General features: G+C 41.7%; 1 protein-coding gene across 1 annotated transcript in view; it reads right to left on the bottom strand.

Annotated features, from left to right (window-relative positions):
• Window positions 1-10,460: 10,460 nt before the first annotated feature.
• The window catches only part of LOC127213763 (gamma-2-syntrophin), a gene marked incomplete at its 3' end in the record, with an annotated part of 113,692 nt that continues 101,781 nt past the window's right edge, over window positions 10,461-22,371 (bottom strand). Inside the window, exons 14-16 of the mRNA XM_051174226.1 lie at window positions 15,303-15,397; window positions 14,041-14,111; window positions 10,461-10,570 (exon numbers count right to left, since the gene is read on the bottom strand). Of these exons, the coding sequence (XP_051030183.1) occupies window positions 10,461-10,570; window positions 14,041-14,111; window positions 15,303-15,397 (276 nt within the window). The remainder of the gene's footprint in view (window positions 10,571-14,040; window positions 14,112-15,302; window positions 15,398-22,371) is intronic.

Below are 22,371 nucleotides of genomic sequence, written 5' to 3' on the forward strand. Positions count from 1 at the left end.
CATTGAAAATTGAAGCTGCATCAAAAAATTTTGAAAAGACTATTTCATGAGAGTCATTGTGCATGCAAAATCTCAGCTAAGAGTGTTCCTAGCCAGGAATCATCTGTAAGTCTCTGGAGCAGAAGTCAGTCTTGATTCAGATACAGAATCTAAATGTGTCGCACAGCATTCTTGGTTCAGCCAAGGGCCAAGCCATAATACCTGGGTTGTCCACTCTAGATCCTAAGTAGATGCTATCAGCATGGCCATCTGGAATTGTACCTTTGCAAGTGTTGCTAGCCAAACATGTCTGCTCCTGACACTCACAGTGATTGCAGTGGCCATCTGACACTGCTATTTCTCTGCCGGCTCCTCAAACATGTCACAGGTGATGGTGGGCTGCCACCATCTACCTGCAGAGAAAAAGAATCTGTGCACTTAGGTGGGAAGTCACATAGCCAAGTACACAGCAACCTCCAAATTTGTCTGGCAGGTTTGGAGGCATATTTGATAAATAATATAATTTTTTTAAAAACAGGTTTGGAGAGAAATAGGAAGTCACCACATAGTATCTGTGACCTGTGGACTGTTGCTGTCCCCTCCCTACTTTCCAAACATATTTGACATTTAAGAACTGGGATCTCCAGATGATTAGTAAAATGGAGCCATGTGAACCCTCCTGACTCTTGATGGGGTATGACAGGTTAAAAAAAAAAAAAAAAAAAAAAAAAAAAAAAAAAAAAAGAAGGGTATTCTCCGCATAATCTAGCTTCTTGTCAGTGGAGCTGACCTTCAGTATTGTTCAGTATCTGAGGTGAAGAAGCAAATTTGGAAAGACACCCCTGACCAATGACCCTGTGCTTTGCTGACCTGTGCCTGCCCAGGTTGGAGCTGGGCTGATGGTTAATGTCCCTGACTTAGAGATATCACGTGAAATTCCGACTGTGGTTCCTCCATTTACTGGCTGTGCAGTCACACAGTGGGACATTGTCAATTGTCCCCCCCCCATGTTTGTGACATTTGTTGCTTGCTCTGGTGTCAATAGTCCTACTATGATGGTGTTTAAATTATGGGTGGTTTACCACATGGCTGGTAAATTTTCTGAAAATTTACTCAGCGAATCTGGTTATTCTGATCAAATATAGTGCATGGCTGAGCTGGGCAGCCAGAGACTCTGTGATTTTGGAGGCAATTCCCCCTGTCAGTGAAACTGTGACCCCACACCATCCTTAGCAGCCTGTATTATTAACTATAGTGGCTGAGAACAAGGGACAGTCACTGGAGCAACATCAGTGTGAGATGGATATTATTTCTTAATCAATGTGGCCTTGTCAAATTAATAAATTTCTTCAGCCTCAAAATTACAATATAAAGTAAGATAAACGTCAGAGGCTGCCATTTACAGTTTTTAAAGGAGGAAATGGAGTTTCAAAGCAATCTTCCAAAGTGACAAGGCCAATTAGTTACAGAAATGTCACTTAAAGTCAGGGGTTCAAGGAGCTCCCACAGGGCTTCCATATTCCCCCTGCTTGGAACTATAGTGTTACCCTGTTGCCAGCTGTCTGATGAGTTACTCAGAGCAATCCTGCATCACCAGGATTTCTGAGATTCTCTCAAGTGAAGAATTTCAGCTTTACCCAGAGGTTATGTACTCTCTGACTGTCTTTGTCCTGGGCATACCCTGAGGACTGGGTCATGTTGTTGAAGGGACACTCAGATAAGCCAGATGCCATCATTTGGGAAGAAGAGGGAAAGGGCCAGTAACCCCACAGTAAAGATGCCAAGGAATGGAGTAGGTGATTTTAATGATACCTTCCTAATGTGTATCAACCTTGAACAAACAATTTTGTATTTGGGCAGGGTAGGGGTGGAGGAATTTTAGAAAAGGGCAGGAACCAAGAACCAAAAGCAAAACAGGTTGGTAGCTGTGGGTCTGTGTATGGATACCATCATAGCACAAAAACACAAACACTACTATAAGGGCAATCATCCAGTAAGTATGGGGAGCTGGATTGGGGGATGTATAAGAGAGAGAGAATTATGTCTGTTGGGCAAGGGCACCTGTCCAGTATGAAACAGAAGGGAATATCTAGGGATATGAATTCCCTTCAGGAAAAGACAAGAGTCCATGAGAAAAGATGAGGGTGTGAGTTAGACTAGAAAAGAAGGCAATGTCTGCTTTGAGAGAGGACACAGATACACACAGGGCTATGATTGGTGGTTTTTTTTGGTACAAATCAGGTAAGAGACCCCCAAAAGCACCAGGATTGCATATAAGAGGGGTGTGCTCTCAGGAATGGTAAAGCAACCAGTAGAAGAAAAGAGAGAGGAGACAGAGACACACAGAGAGACAGACACTATATACAAAAAGAGACAGAGACATAGAGAGGGAGAGAGGGAGGGAGGAAGAGAGAAAGAGAGAGAGATACATATTGGGAAGGTATCATTAAAATCACCTCCTCCATTCCTTGGCATCTTTACTGTGGGGTTACTGGCCCTGTTCCCTCTTCTTCCCAAATAATGGCATCTGGCTTATCTGAGTGTCCCTTCAACAGCATGATCCAGTCCCTGGGTATGCCCAGGACAAAGACAGTCGAGAGAGAGAGAGAGAGAGAGAGAGAGAGAGAGAGAGAGAGAGAGAGAGAGAGAGAGAGAGAGAGAGAGAACAGGAAAAGAAGAGGAGATCATTATTCAAGGTGCAGTCTGGAGCTGGGGGAACTAGTGGAGAATGATGTAAGAAAAAACTACTTTCCTCAAAGAAGGGTCCTTTACTCATTTTGTTTGGAACCTACTTTTTCTCATTAGCTGGGGTAGACTATTTGTCTGTGGTTTCCTTTTCTGAGTCTTAGTTACATGGGTTCTTGCAACATACAAATACCTCAAGTTTCCAGAAGTTAACAATTTATAAGTTTTAAGTTGCCCACTAATCTGTGTAGCTTAGGACATGTGTAGGTAGGACACTTTCTCCTCTGTCCTACCCAGGATGTAAGACACCCCCTCTATCCAGTGTCTACATACTGCTTAGTCATTTAGGAGCCACCTGTTATCAGATCAACTCTCTTAGCACCAACACTGACCCTTATTTTACTTAATGACGACTCCAAAGTAGAAGAGTAGTGATACTGGCAATTCAGATATGACAATAAGAAGCCATAAAGGGCTTCTCTTAAAAAAGTAAGTTTATCATAAACACGATAGGAATACTTGTATGGCATACACCAGAGAAAACACAGATGCACAGATTTCAGTTTTAGTTTTTATCATTGTGACAAGGTATCTGACAGAAGGAATGCAAGGAGGGGGGATTTTACTTTGATTCAAGATTTCAGGAGATTGTAGTTCATCATGGTAGGCACCAGAAGAACTGCTCATGATGGCATAGTGGGAGTGTGTTGAGCTGTGGTACCTCCTCACATCTTGAATTATCAGGTAACAGAGATCTCAGCCAGAAACAGAAGTAACAACAACCTTCAAATCCTACCCCGACATTCCAGGTCTGCTAGATGGATTCAGTACTAAGTTTCCCCCAATCCCTAAAAATCAACACTATCAGTTGGGGACCAAGAGTTCAAACACATGTGGGGCATTTCAGACTTAACTCAAAACAGGGACTATTTGTAACTTCTGGTATCTACTGAGCAGGGGATGTTTCAGATCATGACCCCTGGAAATGGAGACCCTGTCATCTCTTCTGCCAAGCTCGTGTTTGTCCTAGTTACTGCCCTATTGCTGTGAAGGGACATCATGGCCATGGGGAATCTTATAAAATACGGTATTTAATTAGAGGCTTTCCATACAGTTTCAAAGGCTAGCTTAGTTCATTATGATCATGGCAGGGGCATGGCACATGGCAGCAGGCATGGTGCTGGAGAAGTAGCTGAGAGCTTTGCATCCCGGTCCACAGGCAGAAAGAGATGAGACTGGCATGGGCTTTTGAATCCTCAAAGCTCAACCCCAGTGACACACTCCCTCCAACAAGGCCACGTACTCCAACAATATCACACAATTTTACCCTTCTAGTCCTTTCAAATAGTTCAATTCTTGGTGACTGAGTGCTCAGATACAAGCGCTTAGGTGTCATTTTTATTCAATCTACAACAGTGTTCATTTGTCAGGATTTGAAGGTGTACACACTGTTTTAAAATGTCTGCTATCACCTTCAAAGCTGGCTCTGTAATCTCTCCAGGCTGTGGTCTGTGTTTGGTGGTGAAATCTTCTAGACTTTCTCTGGTTCTAAAATAAGGATTTATTTTTGTTTTTAATTATTTGTATAATTGTATGTTTATGCTGGGGTACATACATGTGACTACAGGTGCCCATGGAGGCCCAATCGGGGCATCAGATCCCTAGAGTTGAGTTATAGTCACGAAGCTGCAGGGCATGGGTCCTGTAAATAGAACTTGGGTCTTCTACAAGAGCAGTATGTGCCTTTAACCACTAAGCCATCTGACCAGCACCTCTGCTTTACATTCTTAATTGTTCTCCTTCAGTAAATAGCAGAACTACAAATTAATGCATGTTATTGACCTTGACAGGATGTTAAAAACAAACAAACAAATGACTTCTACAAATGACCCTGACTCTGTCACTTCTCTTGCTTCTGCATATTTTAAGATGAACAACTTTTGGCAAAGCTGTTTTAACCAATTCAGCTTTTGCAATTTGCAGTGGTTCCCGAGTAACTCAGACACACACTGAGAACGAGAAAGCTAGGGATGAAGAGTACCCATGGTTTTACTTTTTTTCTTCTGTGCTAGTAAATATTTTATTTGGAAAGTTCCAAGTTCTGACAAAGATAAATAACTCTTGTACATTTTATTCCACCAAGGTCAATATCTTAAAGGACAGTATAGACTTTCTCTCATTTTTAATTTAATGTTGAAGGGTAAAATATTGATAGTGATGCACTGGAAAGATACATGCAGGCTATTCTGGTGTACAAATAATTTACAAATGCAAGAAACCAGCACTGACTCATGCCAGGATGTCCTGTGCCACTTGGCATATTAGCCTCTGTAAGGCTGCCCAGTATAGCCTTCCCTCTTTCCTTCCAGTCCTAGTGAGGATAGTAGGAGAATAATTTCCATCTCCCTCTTTAGGGAGCATACCAGCATGTATGCTTCTGTTTCCCTTTTTAAAGACACAGTGCTCAGATTGACTTTTCATTCTATCATTAACATGAATGATGTTTCTTTGAACCCACATCTTCAGCCTTCCCTCATCCCCAGGGCCAGTGAATAATGAGAGCACACTGGCATTCCAAAACTATAGATGGAAATTGGGTCCAGCTGTCTCTGTTGGTAGAATCTGTTATTTAATAAACTATAATTAGAAGCAAAGTGGTTAATAAAATGGATGGGGGAGTAGAAGGTATAATCTAGGCAGTTTCCTTGGATACAGAGAAAGTGAGTATACAGCTCATGATTGCGAGTACAGCTAGGCTAAGCATAGCTTCAGGGTGTCCAACAAGCATCTGTGGCTTGGCTGTGAAGACACATGCTCTTCATATGTGGAGACAAACCCTATGAAAAAGTTCTCAGAAACTTAATTAACTTTCTAGATAGTGTCTAATTCCAGGTAGAGCCTCATCATTTCTGTGATGTTTCAGCCTACACTCACTGCAGGGGTGGGGATTCTCTGCCTTTCCCAGAGAGTAGTATCGGTACTGTAGAAGGGTCCCTGAACATAAGATTTGATTAGGGGATTTCTCAGGGCTTTCTGATCATTTAACTAGGTAGCTTTTCCTTGTCACTAATAAAAATCTTTGAATTTTGATTAAAATTAAACTTTAAACAGACTCTATGATTTATTATTACTTCCAAAAAACTCATATCTCATTTTTTTTAAAAGAATTATTTCCAAAGATTGGGGTGAGCTGGCCTTGAAGCACATTGTACATGTGTCATACTGAGTTTATCTGATAGTGATGGCACTTGTCCACAGGCTTAGGCTTCTGCCATGGAAAATGATGTCCATATTCAGGACTGGGCATGTGTGTGTTTTCATGCACACTGGCCCTTGGCTCCAGGCCTGATTTTCAACAGGATGTCAGTCAACTAGTTCTGAGTGGCATGCTCCCTACATCTCCAGAACCAAAGAGGCCTTATAGTCTCAAAGAGGTCATCAGTCAGTTTGTTTCTCAGCAATGCTTACCCATGAGGCATGGTGACATGAATGCCACTTGGACATGCCTTGCTGAGTATGGAAGACAGGCAGAAGAAAGCATAGTGCTATCAGCTGAGATTTTGTGCTCACCCTCAGTTCATGTCACAACCTAGTCCCCTCATTTTGGAGATGGTGGACTCACATGAATGGGGCCCATACCATGGGATTGTTGTTCTTGTTTAAAAGCTCATTCCACTAAGAGAGGACACAGAGAAGGACTGTGAACCAACCTCTCTTCAAACCCCAGCTCCATGCTTGGTCCTCTGGTGCCTTACTCTAGAAGAGCATTTCAGGACCCTCTACCCAGTGTCTAATTATGCTGATGCTTTCCTGCCTTGAGCTCCTTTTCTTCCTTCCTTTAGCCTATGGGCAAAAGACTCAAGATTGTTTTAGAGAATAGCTCACAACTGCTTGCCTGACTGCAGGGGCGGCTTGCTCAGTTAGCTTAGGATCTGAGCTGCCAGAGTGTCTCAGAAACCCCTGCCCAGCAACATCCTAGATGGGGCAAACATCATCAAGTCACCACTTCCAGTGTCTCCTTGATGGAAGAAGAGTTGCACACTTGCTTAGAGTAACATTTAACTATGTGTTTTGTTAATACGGTAATTCTAATTCTGTGGACAGACAGGACACTCTCAAAACAAAACAAAGCTAAATGAAGTCACATGCTAAAGCTAAGTTGTGTGAGAAGGTTTATGTGGGAGCAGAGTCTCAAATGACTGTAAGGAACATTTGGTACTGGGCACTACACCTGAGAGGCACTGAATCTCAGAGTGTCTACACCATGAGACCTCTACAGAGATCTCTACTCTTTCTGCTGAAGATGGCATTCATGTCTCCCAGATTCCTGCTCATGAACAATGTTACAATCTGTGTGATGGTTGGGTTGGGTCGTCCATTCCTCTTTTTTCCCCTGGCTTTCTGAAATAGTTTTTCAGCAGCATCAGTAATGCATGCATTGGGCTCTGCGGGGAGACCTCAACAGCAGAGTTCTGTTTGCTGCCTGCTGTTCTTAACTCAGTTGCCTACACCCAGTCCTTCTCTCTGCATCTGATAGGTTTCAATGACTTCCTGATGATACAGGGGTTGCTCTTTGAGGGTGAAAATTATGCACTATTGTTTCTCCCAAAGACAAAAAGTATTCTTCATTGGACTGTGCTTTGTTACAGGGATGCAGATGGGAATACCAGGAGTAAGATGAGTAGATTGGCCTGAGGTGCTGAAAGTATTTCATTTCAATCATGGGAAGTATTTTCCCCAGAAACTTGTAAAAGTGAGTATATTTGGTAATACCTCCTTTCCCTTCCTCCTCCTCCCCTCTCTTCCCCCCCCCCCCCCCCCCCCCCGCCACATTCTCTCTCAGGGTGGCCTTGAAATTGCTACATAGCCAAGGATGATTTTTCAACCCATGATCCTGATATCTCTACCTCCCAGTTGCTGGGATGAAAGGCATGAGTCACAGGTCCCAGCATTTGACAGTACTTTCTGTAGTTAGTTTCTCTTTCTTTCCAGTGTTGACATATTAATTTAAAACCCCTTTATTAAACACATGTACCATAGACCTCATGCTACAGAAATAACCTATCTAAACCAGCCTTGAGAACCTCAGCCTCAGACACAGAGGAAACCATAGGACATTTAAATAAGCCCAATACATGCAGAAACAAGGCTTGGGTGTGAGGGGGTGGGGTGTCACATCACAGCAGGAGCTAGCTGTGAGGGTGGGGACTGTTTTTCCATCACTATCCCATACTGTGTCTTCTCATAGTCTCACTCACTGTAAGTCACATAATTAGTCAGCTTAATAGAACTCCAGATAAGTAAATCTTTTACTTATGAAGGTTTTAGAAGTAGGGGAGATGGCTCAGTTGGTAAAGTATTTGTCACACCAAGCATGAAGACCTGAATTAAGACATTCAGCAACTGCACAGAGTCAGCATAAGCTACCTAGCACTGAGCAGGCAGAGAGGGTGGATTCTCAGAGCTCACTGCCTGTCAGCCTAGGAGGATTAGTGAATTCAGGTCCAGAGAAAGTCCTTGTCTCAAAAAATTAGGTAGAGAGAAATTGACAAAGGCATCATGCATCAGCCTCTGACCTCTGCGACACAGTACACAAACACATGTACATATGCACACACGTATATGAACACATACATATGTGAACCACACACATGAGAAAAAAGAGAGAGGGGCAGGGGGAGCATAGAGAAAGGAAGGGAAGGAGGGAGGGAGGAAGGGAGGGAGAAGGAGAGGGGGAAGGAGAGAGAGAGAGAGACAGAGAGAGAGAGATTGAGGCTGTGTGCTAACTCCAAGAATACCTAGAGGTCTAATTTCCCCTTGTTTTATAAGCTACAGCAGCTGCAGCTGGGGACATTATTTCTGAGACGAGCAGGGTTATGCGAGGCACTGTCCCTGTTTCTTTCCCTTATAATAGTGAGCCCTGGTCTGTACCTGCAGAAACCTCCAAAGCCCAGGAGGTGCTCCTGGTTCTTGCTTCATTTCTGTTAGAACCTCAGCCAGTTTCTGCCCATTCCCTCCTTGTGTCCCAAGAGAAGCTCTGGTAATCTGGAATTGATGAAGTATCAAGGTTGGGCTGCATGTTTGTGCATTTGAGTTTGTTGCGATATAGCCACATACCTCCTAAATATTTCTAACTCATTTCTCATTTTTTTCTTAAAAAGATCCTCAAATATTGTTTAAAATTTTAGCATTATTTAGCCAATACTCATCTCTATGGCCTTTGTAAATTTTAGATCTTTTTCTTTTCTATCAACTAGGATGTAAACCCACATAACCCAAGCTAAGGGCCACAGAGAAGGTAACATTAATTTCAAATCACTACACACCAATTTATATTTGTGTTATACTGACAAATGTACCCCTTTATCAACACAGGTAACTTACAATGGACTAAATTACTGTGAAAAATAGGAAATTATACCATTAAATCACACAGTACCACCTCTTAAGGGGCATCTCAGATACCAGGCAAGCACGAGCTGCTCCTACAGCTTGTGCTCCAGAGGAACAACATACTGTGAGCCCAAATCCCCAGGGCCCTGTGGTTCCCAGGCTGAAGTGATAGTGACAGGACCAGTGCTGGAAAAGGTGACAGGTCCCTCCATGCCATGGGTGCCCCATCAATGAACAGACCAGGAGGAAGAAGAATTCTTGACATTAATGTGTTACAAGTCACTGTCTGCCTGACTCTCCCGACGACTCAGATCACAGAACTTAGCTCATAGTGGAGTGACAGGATGCAACCTCTCCAGCCAGCCCAGTGTGCTAAGAGTCTCATGTCTCATCTCCCCATTTTAATGGCACCACAGGAGCCCACAGCCCATGCCAACCTATGTGAGCTTCCCACCCTTCCTCCAGCCCAAGGCTCCACAGCCCTCCTTCCCACAAACACAAGGTTCCACAGCATGGTTCCCCCACAGCTTAGCACCTCAAACCTTCATAGTTGGCTCTCATTTCAGGGCTCCACAGCTCAGCTGCTCACACTCAGGAACCCAGAGCCTGAATGTCCCATCTCAGGAATGCACATCGTCCTACTTCCCTTCAGGGCTATAAACCTTGAAGTTTCCACAGCCTGCCCAGAGCGTACATATCCCTCTGGCCTTGACCAGTTCTCCACACAGAAGAGCCAAGCAATTCTGCACAATTTCTCTTCTACTTAGAAAGCAGCTGTGAAACATTCTTTTTTTGGAGACAAGGAAAGGATAAAAATAAACCCTAAGCCTTCACATATAACAATTTCAGGTGTGTTGTGTTGCTCAGGTTAATTTCATAAGAAAGAAATATAAGGGAGGAGGTGCTATTCTAAACAATGTGTATGCATTCCACACAAAAAGTCTTTCAATGTGCTAAATTTATACGTTCATTTTGACTTTAGTTTTAATAAAACTAGTTTGTTGGTGATATATTTATGTAAAAAAATAGTCTACCTATTAACAACAAAATACCTTAGTGTGGTGCTTTTGAAAGGGATAGGGGGACTTTTTCTTATATTCCCTACTATAGACATACTGTCAGATAATACAGTTTGCAAAACTCTTCTATTAGATTTTGGCTTCTAGAACATTTTAAAGTACTGACTTCCTGCTGCTATTTACTAAGCAACTTTTGGATTCTGATAGAATTGAATAATTTGTTTCATCTGTCACAGTTTCAGGACATAAACTCTCAGTGAAAAAATATCAGCCCTGGGTTTGTTAAGCTGACGTCCAACTGTGGGATGAATTTGTTTCCTCTTCTCATATCTTTTTACCAGCTGATCCCTCTCCCTCTTTGGGTGCCACATGTGCAAACTTTACCTTTGTTTCGATCTGTTTGGTGTCCAGATTCTGAAACAGCAGCTTTACTCGAGTTTTACCATCATCTGAAGATCCCTTAGCTGCGAGAACTTGAATCTCCAGAGCACGTTCTGCAGAGAAAATAAACAAATGAGTGATTCAGTAGCACAAGTATTTTCATGTAATTAATATCTAATAACATAAAGCACCTATCTGGGTAAATGCCATTTGTTATGACATACCCACTTCCTGTGTGTAGAGGCTGACCCCATGCCCAGAGAGCTCAGGGTCACACATGAAGCCTCTCTAGTCTTCACTCTGCTTTCATCCTCCTGGGCTTCCTGTACCTACCCTGGAAATTTTCTAAGACCATTGCTTCCTTCTTTGCTTGCCGAACTATAAAGTCCACTGAAGGCATGTCTCTTACCCAGTAGAATCCTGCCACAGTGTAGTTAACATTGCTTGGATCCTGGCTGTATTATCCCCACCATGGCTACATGCTACCATTCAGCCTCAGGACCCCGAGAACCAACAGGACAACCGGGGCAGCACTACCTTATACTACTGCTTCAAGTTTGCTTAGCACTTGCTAACATGCTTCAGAGGCAAAAATGTCATCTCAGCCCTCAGAAGGCTGAGACAGGAGGATAAACTCAAGTTTGAGGCTAGTCTGGTTCACACAGTGAGCTCCAAACCAGCAAGGGTTACACAGGGAGAACCCACCTCACAAAACAAGACAACACGATCCTTATTTTCCTAGGAAAATACCAATGGGAAGAATCCTGAAGGTCAAGTTTGTTTGTTTGTTTGTTTGTTTTTAACTGCAAACACTAATTTCTAAGTAAACGAATAAAAAGTACCAATTTCTAAATGATGCACAAAGCATTCAATGTCAACCAGACAAGAAGGAAGGGAATGGAAAGTCTCAAAATGCTTTTTCATTTCAGATGGCAAGCTGTGTGCCACACTGTCCACGCTGGCCTCAAGATTCCTTGTGATATTTTGCGTATTGAATTGAGGACCTGAACCAATGGAAAAGTCTTGAAGTTCATGTTCCATCTATATTTCAAAACAGTTGGAATCCACAATATCCTGAGGACCACCTACTCCATCCTTGCATTTCCATGGTACTGAGGCTGAGCCTCTGCCTGTTCTGGTAGATACAGGTACCAGGGTGTTTTCAGAGCAGGAGTTACCAGTGTCTGTTCAGATTGAGAACTTGAGAAACCTCACCCCAGCTTTATTTATTATGCAACCCTTGTTTGTGGGTGATGCAAGGAAACATTCTTCTGCCTCTTCTGGTCTGGGATGCATTACAAAAAATCTAGACCCACATGGTGATCAGGCCAATCCCCCCCCTTTTTTTCTTTTTTTGAGCCTCATGTTCTAAGCATGTGATTCCATAAGCACCTCTGGATGATTGACACTTATATAGTCTTGAATGACTAAGAGACATTTATTTCAAATTTCTTATGCTTTCTGTCATGAACTCTAAATGTAATTCTATTTTTTTAAAGAAAACTATTTCAGAAAATGGTGAATGTTATTTCTTCCTGTAGTCTAAGTAAGATATTTAATTTCCAAACACTGAGCCTTTCTTAATACATGATTGAGCCTCTGTACACAGGTCTGGGTATGCAAGCTGGGAAGTTAGAACCTAGCTTGGCTGCTTGGAGAGCATGAAACAATAACAGTGCTCACTTTAGTTAAAACATAGGAGATGAATTTCAAAGGGCATTGGGTTTCCCACTGGAGTAATAAAGGCTGAATGGCATCTCAACACTCAGCTCTCAATCATGGAGATGGAAGGCATCTTCATGTGGTTTAAGCATCTAAAACACAGGTTTCCAGTTATATGGCACACACATATTAAACGTAAGGCCTTCCACTTTGCTTTCATCATTGACAGTGCATTCTGGGTAAGAGGCAGGCCATTTTGTCTAGCCCAAGGAGGCATTAAAGGACTGACATAAATGCTTATATTCAAAGTTCAGATTGATTAGATAGCCTAATCTAGTCAAAGTCAACCTCAGGAACCCTCTGGCCCACACATGCACAAGTACACAGTCACCAGGGGAGTCCAGTTCTCAAGGGCTCACAACAGTCATGTAAAGCACTAAGAAACAAATAATACCATTTACCAACTGTTAGGTTAATTTTATGGAAAAGATGCTAGATTTAATGGCAAGAAGTATCCTCAGAGCCCCATTTTAGGCCTGCCTTGGAAACCAGAGACATTGCCTGGGGAAAAGGAGGGCAGGAAACAGGCAGAGATTCAAAATTGAAAGATGACAGCTGGTGAATGACTTAGTTGTAATGTAACACCATCAATTATAGTTGCACAAGTACTCAACATCCCAGATAAGCCAGCCCCCACACTAGAGGGAAAGTTTGTCCACCATGTGCTCAGCCCTCATACAAGGGCAAGGGACCAGCTCAGAACTTCCCATAGATCCTCACAGAAACAGAAAAGGAGCTAAAGAATACTAGACCCTTCCTTCCAGGTTACCAGGAACCGGAGTTTACATCAAGACCTTCCCTGGCAGCGTTGCCCTGTCCAGGCTGCACATTGGAGAGTAGGTAGACATGGTAATATACTCGTGTAGAGTCACAAAGGCCTTCTGCAGACTCTTGTGTGAATTGTGCTAATTCTGGCACTGACAGAAAGACTATCAAGAAAGAGCTCAAAGGAACACCAGTGGGATCTCCAGCAGGCAGCAGGACTGTGTGCTGTTTTGCTCTTCCTTGGTACGGGCCTTGGCCAAGATCAATTCCAGGACATTGCCAAATGAGAGGGAAGATACACAGATTCTGTGGAGGTAGATCAACCCTGCCCTGAGGGTAGAATAATCCAGAATGTCTCAAATGTGGTGTCCTGGAAGTGCAAGATTGTGTGCATCGCAGAGGAAGCAGCAGAGACTACACAGAGTGTTCTCCTTCCTTCAGGGTAGATGCTCTGACATCACACTCATTCCAAAAGGAAACATGTAGCAAGAGTATTTAGCTCTGACTTCTTGAGCATTTTAGTTCCAAGTACAGGTCCTATGCCATGGTCAACAAAGTGGAACAATTTGAAGAACCTTTGACAGGAATCGGAGTCATTTACTCACTAACTCTAGATGGCCTTTGATGTTGGATGCAGAATTAAAATACATTATTGATATTAAAATTTTATGCAACTGCATTTTGTTATTGCTACAATCACTGTGTGAGTCCATACTGGAGAACATCATAATAATCTATCTCCCTGGGAGGAAGTGAAGGGACAACATTTTTAGTGAGTTTTCAGGAGGCAAGATTGTGTAACAAAAGCAGCCTCTATCTTTGTCTCAGGATTTCTCTACCTCTGCACACAGAGTACTTGGATATGATAATTCTATATGGTGCTCTCTCCTGCTCATGGCAGGTTCTGAGCAGCCCTTAAGGCCTCCATCATGGACATTCCAGATGGGACAGAAGAGCCCTGGAAATGAAAAGCCTTCTTCAGACATCTCCATGTGACCCCTAGAGGGCAGACTTGTCCTGGCAGAAATCTTTGTTTTGGCGGAAGGAGCAGCAAGGGGAAGACTCCTAGACAAAGTCACTGTCTATAAGTACTTACCAACTGGTTGCAGAGACTGGGCCACAGAAGAGAGTGGCCCTAGAGGCTTAGATACAGCAGATTGGAAATAACTATGAGAAAATGATTGCTGGCTATTAGGAGCCTTCCATGAGGGTTCACTTCCTCATTGTGGGCTCTGGGAACAGTGAAAGGTAGAAGCTGAACCAGGAAAATATATGTGGAAATCAGGTTTCTGGAACTCCTATTTTGGTTAGGGACAGTAACCATTTTATGGTTAATGAATTCATGTGTATGGATAAGCTTAGGCATGAAGATCCAAAGACCAGACCAGACCAGACCAGACCAGAATAGCATCACTTATGTCAAGTGGCACAACATCAAACTGAACCTTCATGCAACAGGGAAAAAACCCCAACAGTCCAGATTTTCCTAAGAACAGATTGGCAGCATTCAATCAAGAAGGGACTCAGCTAGCCTAAGAGGACAATAAAGACATCCTTTTCTGCTTTTCTGCAAAGGAAGCCACAGGAAGTAGCTCCCTATGAGCCATGGGATCCATTGTGTGTGGACCCTTGATCTTGCCCAAGCTCTCCCCACATCAGAAACCAGTCTTCTGCCTGTGAGTCTGCTGTGTGTTGCCATGCTTTGCCCTTGCTAATGAAAGCCAGTGAGATCTCAATAAAATCTATTGGCATCCTCTGTTCACTGAAGCATTCATCATCAGCATACTTTCTCAATCTGCACTCATTCTTAATTAGCAAAGCAGATTTTTATAAATATTATTTGATAAAACATGGGCTCTTCCCTTTGGCAAACATTTTCTTATCAGTAGAGCCCTCAGATGGAAATGATTCAGTGATTCCCACTGCTCGGACAAGTGGCTTTAATCAATGAGGCTGGAATCGAGGGCAGCTTTCCATTCATGGGTACATTCTACCAACTCATGGAGCTTACTCTCTCCAAAAAGTACTCTGGTTTTAAGCAATGGTTGGGATTCTATTCACTATATTTTAGTGTTGTGGGATTTTTTCCTTCAGAGAAATCAAGAAAACCCATCCTGTGCTCCCCCCGACCCCCAGTGAATCATAGCTTCCAAACACCATTTTGCTGGAGTTTGGAGTTTTTCTGTGTGGGCTCTAGGGATTGTGAACACCCAGGGACCCCGAAACTATGGAGAAGGAAGACAGGTTGTAGAGGCAGACCTTTGGCACAGTACACAGCTGATGGGAGCTATCTACTCTCACACTTCTCTAAGTACAATGTAACATGTATAGGGTCTACAGGGGCTCCCTATATCTTACCTTTGTTTTACCGGTCCAAAGCAGGTGAATCCCAGAGCAAAATCCACAGTGAAGCACAGCATTTCTCCTTGCCAGCTGCACAGATATGTTTTTGACTAGAAAAAAATATTATTCATTTTGAATAAGTGCTCTATAATACTTCTGGTTAACTATAGGTAAGTAGTTGGCACATTAGCTATTTTAGGCAAAGTACGCGGTTTTAAGTCTGAACACACAAATTATATAGAATAAATTAGAAGGATTGGGGGTTTTTAGGGAACTGCAGGGACACCTACAGCAGGTAGATCTCTCTTGCTTTTTGTCTTTAAACAGACAGAGATGTTTTTAAAGGCAGCAAGTAAAGAAAACCAAATAATAAAACAGTTCAACAGATAATCTGTTCTTCACTCACTGGAGTATATATGTGCTTTAAATATTTCACAGTAGTCTAGGGCATAGAAAGACCATATTCAAAGAAACAGTTATAAAATTGGAAAAGTTATTTTTGTCAACTTCAGTAATCAGTTTTCAGGTACAGTTACCCCAGCCAACAGAAGATCTGAAGCCATCATTGTAATGATATAGGGATGAATGTCTTGCTTAAGGATGATGATGATGGGGGCAGACTAGATTTTCTGGCTCTCTGACACATACACTCACACATCCAACAAAGGGAGGTCAGGAGCAGCTCATCTCACATTTCCATTGATTCTTATCACTATACACAGGGTGTCCTGGACATTCTCTGCACTGGTCCTGTCATTTTATCTTTTGTTATACTATATTCTTTTCCTAGGAACTAGACAAATGCCCCAAATATCACTGACATATGTCAAAGATCCCTGCTGAGATTGTCACCACATCTTGGCTCCATTCTCTCCTGTACCTCTCACAGGCAGACAGAGAGCAGGCCCATGAAGTGAGGAGCCCATTCAACATGACTTGACAACCCCTCCTTTTTATCAGCCTCCTAACTTTGTTAGGTGTCCATAGCTGCTCACCAAAATCATGCACAAAGCAGGTGTAAAACAACTAGTGTTTTGATGCTGGTGGGAATTGGAAGTTCCAGCCATGTCCCCAGCAGTTTCTCTAGCTCATCTTTTCTAACTTGACCCAGACCATAAGAAGTGCTGACATTCCTTTTAACAAGTCCCATCACAATTTATGTTCTCATGTTTTGAACTTGCTAAATTTCTAGAATTTAAATGTAGTAATTATAAACTATGAGAAAAAAAATTTCTAAGAGATCATTATATTCTTGTAGCCTAAGTCTCTGACATCATGAAAGGAATAGAACTGTGAACCCAAAGGATAGTGGTCTGGTCCTTGGAGGGCAGGAGCACATTGTTGCAGAATGTTATACACTTGTGTGCTTAGTTAGCCTCTCAGAGGCTCCAGGTAAGACAGAGAAAAGAAGTGGGAAGTTTGTGCAGATGCTCAGCTATGCAGAAATCACAACAGTCAGCCAGTGGCTGCCAAACACATAGCCTCTTCCCATTCAAATCTTGAGAATCTGTTATGGTGTGTGTGTGTGTGTGTGTGTGTGTGTGTGTGGTAATATCAGTATACCCCATTGTGTTGTATGTTTACTCTGTACTTCCCTCCTCCTCAGTATGTTGGGAAAAACCCTCAAGTTGACACCTGCTTCCCAGTTCTCTGAGAAGAGTTTGCCTCACGGTCCATTTAGTCAGACAAGGGTGCCAGAGGAGTGGTCAAAAACATGACCGCTTTAAAGGCAGCCTTGTAGACTGCTTACATTTGAAAACAAAATCAGCAAGTTTACTGATGGGGTGAATTTTCATGACACATATTTGCAATAGCTCAAGATACAGAGGCTATAAGGATGACTTCATAACTTTAGATCTATGGGTAAAAGCATGGATAAAAGTTACACATAGAACACCAACTGCTGGGCAAAAGAGTATGATGTGTCTTTTCTTGAAGGACTCTATCTAAAGCATGTCATACAGTGACACACAAAACAATGCTTAGTGGTTGACCATGGCATCAGACACCCAACAAGGCTTTGTGAATGTTGTACTGTAGTTGGGGAGAGTACTAATTGCCTCCCACAACAAGTTTCCAGAGCACGTTAGAACATATTATATGAAAATGTCAGAGAGGCCTTAATAATAGCTCAAAATAAATGGCTGTGAGGGTCAGCTACAGAACAAAAGCGAAGGCAGCAAAAAAAGAGAGCAACCAATGTTTAAGAAAAATATCAAAACCTTCAGCACAGAATCACTAGGGGAGTTAAAAAAAAAAACCCAAGACAGAACCAAATGAGAATACTAGTGATCATAAAACACTTTCTCAACTTTGTTCTGCATAAAGAGCCTTGTTGCCTAGAGATGGTGTAGAATCAACCCCAGAGCAACTGCTTATGTTCAAGGAGGAAATTATGTTAAAAGAATGAATGGTTGGTTGGGTTTAGTGTGTTTGCTTGTAACACCAGCTTTCAGGATGCTCAAGCAGAAAGACTGGTAGTATGGGCTAGCCTGAACTACACAGTTAGAACTTGTGATAACAATAAAAATGATGATGATATGATATGGATGATGATGATATGGATGATGATGATGATGATGATAAAGACATCAATATAAGCAACTTGAAAAGGTCATGGACTCCAACACAGAAAAGTAAGGAACTGGTCTGATCATATCCACCTTGCAGAATTTGTTTGTATTCATGTATTCCTAGGGAATGTGCCCTTGCTGGTGCGATGTTTGTGCCTCCCACTCTCTCTTGTGTGTGTGTGTTTTGTGTGTGTGTGTGTTTGTGTGTGTGTGTGTATGTGTGTGTGTATATGTGTGTGTGTATGTGTCTGTCTGTCTCTCTCTCTCTCTGTCTCTATGTTGCGAATAGTTTTTCCCCACCACCAGTCCCACAGCCGCACCAGCCCCAAATAACACATGGAGACTCTGTATTTGATATAATTGGCCAGTTACTTGTTTTTTATCGGCTAGCTCTGTCTTAAGTATTAACCCATTTCTATTAATCTAAGTATTTCCACGTGGTCTCATCTTAGCGGAGAGCGGGCTGGTGTTCTGCTCTCTCCAGTCTCCCCATGCTGACTCCTCCTTACTACTTCCTCTCTCCTCGTCTCCTAGTCCTGCCTATCTTGCTTTCCTATTGGCCAACAGTGCTTTATTTATTAACCAGTATGAGAAACATATACAGAATGACATCTCCCATCATCTCCTCTTTTCTGTCTAAATAAAAGGAAGGGTTTTAAGCTTAACATAGCAAAATATATAACACAACATTTATTAAGAATCACAGTTAACAATATTTAGTCCATTAAGATTTAGCAAGATTTTAAGAAAATATTCCATCATCTATCCTATCTTTGTGTGTCTAAAGTCTATGTAACTTATCTTTAATCCTAACTAAGGAAAACTATAACCATAACTATCTGTCTTCAACTCTTTCAAAGTCCATAGAAAGATAGTATATAAACTCTAGAAATGACAGAGACAACCCACTGCCTGGTCAATCACCCGAAGGTCTTCTGTAATGTTCCATTTTCAGCCCATAGGCCATAGTGTGTCTGGCAGACTCTTCAGCAAAGCAGGAAACTTTAAACTGTCTTCTGTATTGGCAGTTTGTCAGTCACTTTTCTCTGTGTCCTGCAGAATGTCTGGTAGACTCTTCCATGAAGCAGGAACTCTTGCTTGTCCATCTTGCAATGTCCATCTTGAATCAGCAGTCACTATTCTGTGGGTCCTGCATGTCCATTTTTATAAAGCACAAAGTCAAACAGTCCAGACAAGAGCAGTATCATGTTCAAATGGCTAGTCTTGCCATATTGGAAGTAACTTCATAACGCGTTTCTTCGATGTCCATCTTCCTTCTTCCTTTTTGGTGCAGGTGGTGTTGCCAGGAGCATTTATGTCTCACTATCAAGAAAAACCCCAAACCATTTTAAATGCCATATTCTGTAGGTCTTTGAAAGGTTTGAAGAATGCCTATTTATCTCAAATACATCTCAAAAACCTAACTATCTTAACTCTAAGTTTTGACTATTCTAGGTAATTATCTATAAGCTGTACTACATTATACATTTTTTAAATGAGCTATATAAACACAATACCTAAATAAGAGGAGAAATATACATATCACAAAATTGACCTTAAATTGTATCAATAAATGAAAATCCATTCCAAAACAAAGTATTCATATCTATACCATAATCCCCTTTTTACCTTAAAAAAGAGACTGGTTGTTGTCATTAACCATTTATAACCAACCCCATTTAAATGAAAACAAACATTTATAAATAATATTTGGGAATTTAGGTGTGGAAACAAAAATCATCTTTCTGTCTGTTTGCCTGGCTGTCTCCCTTTCTCTCCTTCTTTCCTTTTTTCCCTTGATTTTGGAGGGATGTTTTCAATCTTTCTAAGTATTTGGTAGAAATCTTCAGTGGTGGCATCTAGCCCAAACAGTCTTTCTTGGGGAAGACAATGCTTCACCTTGATGGAGTTCCCCTTGTTTTTTGTCATCTACTCTACATATGCTGAGCTCCATCAGGGTCTTTTTCTTTCCTGGTTCTGGCAATTTATGTCCTTTCTTTCTTGTGAGTCTGTTTTCAGGCTTGTCAAAGTTAATGGTATTTACAGAGAGCCAGCTTTGTGATTTGCCTTAATATGTCTCTGACACATCAATGATTTAGAAATTGGCTTGAAATTATCTTTTGGTTACTGATTACTATTTCCAATTTGGTTGGAGAGCATGCTTTAAACTACTTCAGTTCTTATCAGTTTGCTGTGGTTGTTTCATAGTCTTGGTATGGTTTATTTTGTCATATTCCCCACATTCCTTCAAGATAATCTTCTATAAACTACTGCTCAGTGGAGAGCTCCAGAAATGCTTCTGGTGTGTTGCTGTTGGATTGTTTCTGTCAGCTCCATCAGCTTTTAATCTCATATGTTTTGTATTTCTGTATCTGGTGAATATGTTTGTGTTGACCAAGTCTCCTTGGTCAGGGGGTTGGTTGCTCATTCTCCCACAATCCCTCCTGCTGTAGCATTCTCTGCTCTGAAGTCTACTTGATTTGATAGCAGCCACCATTGCTTTCCTTTGACCTGAGCCACATGGTGTATATTCTTCTGTCTTTTCACTCCCAACTGTGAGGTGATAATTGGGGTAGTCTTTCTGTAGACATCACATGGTTGGGTGGTATCTGTGTCTATGTAAATCATTTTCGAGTGATATACTCACACAGTTTCCAATTGATGGGATGTGTGATGTCATTATCTTCTTTCTATCTGCTTCCTTTCTGATTAATGTTGCTTGGTGAGGGGGAGGGGTATTAGCATTTTGCTTTATTTGTCTGAAGGGTTTTGAGTTTTGCTGTGACTGTGCTCACTCCAGAGACTCATGGAATCCTCATCTGCTTCCACATGGCTTCTCCTCCCCATTGCTTTTCATTTGGCTTAACATTTTCTCTCTGGACATCAAGACTCATACAGCATAGTGGTATGGTGTTTGCTTCAACCATGATATTTGACAATCTCTATCTCCCTACCCCTTTCCAGACACTTCTAGGTTCCTGCTTTTATCATTTACTTTTTGTTTAGAGAGATTCTCCATCTATTCCTTTCAGGTATGCCTGCCAATGACCATTTATCTTAATTCCCCATAATTAACAAAGAGCTTAAAAGACATTTTTCATTCTTGAAAGGTATTTTCAATGGCTCCAGGATTCTGTAAGGTAATGCCATCTTTCTTTCCTTCTGCCAACACATTCATGAGAAATTTCAAGAAATCTGGATGATCTTGCTCTGTAATCTCTTATTACCCCTTTATGACTGATTTCAAGATATTTTTATTTTTATTTGAACTTCTGAACTTTAATCATGGCAAGTCTTGGTATGGGCTTTCTAGGGTGTTTCTGCTCAGACTCTACTCACTTCTCAGATGCACAATCTTGTAGTTTTAAAGTTTGAGCCATAATTTCTTCATGCTTTCTCCTTTTTTCTTTCATCCTTTCTCCTTCAGATCTCTGGTCATGGGCACTACACTTCAATTTGTGTCTTGAGTCTACTGTTCCTCCAACCTGTGTTCTCTCTGTTACTCATAGAGACAATTTTTTTGATGGCACAGATTTGGCCACAGCCCCTCCCTCTGCTCTCATTTATACCTCCTTGGTGAAGCTTTTAATTCAGCAGTAATTGTTTATACATCTACATCTTTTTTTTTTTTGTTTTCTTTATTTCTATCCTCTATTGGTTTAGAATTCTTTGTCTGTGCTTGCGATATTTCCATTTGTTAGAATATATTCATACTTGATTTTTATAGCATATATTTTAAAACCACAGCTGCCCTCAAATCTTTTCCAAATAAGTTTAACATTTCTGAATTTCAATGTTGGCACCTGAGGACTGTCTGGCAGTCTCTGAGATATCCCCTGGTTCTTGGCATGACAGGTGGTTCTCTTTTGCAATCTTGGAAGTTTTGTATTATGAGACTTCTGGTCTTAGGCAAAAATTCTGTTTTAAATGATTTTCTTGACATTGTTTCAGCAGGGAAGGGGGTGCCAAGTGTCCTAGACATCTAATTCCCTCTTGGCTTGCCTTGCTCCCCCTGGACTAAGGTAAAAATCCTAGCCATGTACTTGTCTGCTGTGAACCAACCTGGGAGGAATGTTTGAGCTTTCCCATGACTAACAAAGGCAGAAATCCTGGCTCAAGAGAATTCTCTATCTTGAAACCATAACCATAAAACAGGTCTAACACTTCAAGAAACCTGTGACCCAAGGAATTCTGGTAAGCCGGCAATACCCACTGGAGCCAGGGGTTGCAAAATAACCTGGCTTATCTCTCACCTTGCAGTTCATATAAAATAATACTAATAACAATAAAAGCAGCCAAATTTTTTGGGACTGACAAAGCTGGCTCCTCCCCTCTACACAAAAACTGATCCTCAGATCCTGTATAGCATATTCCCCTGCACCCTCAGAGACTGAGCTGCAGGTTTGTCTCCAATCTCCTAGATCAATAAGATTGCTCTGTTTTGAGTTGAATAGTCATTATATAGATAATTTTGGTTTACTAGGGTACACTTTTTTTGCACAGGACTCTTC

The sequence above is a fragment of the Phodopus roborovskii genome, unplaced genomic scaffold (genome assembly GCF_943737965.1).
Source record: "Phodopus roborovskii unplaced genomic scaffold, PHOROB, whole genome shotgun sequence".
Classification (NCBI taxonomy): Eukaryota; Metazoa; Chordata; class Mammalia; order Rodentia; family Cricetidae; genus Phodopus; species Phodopus roborovskii.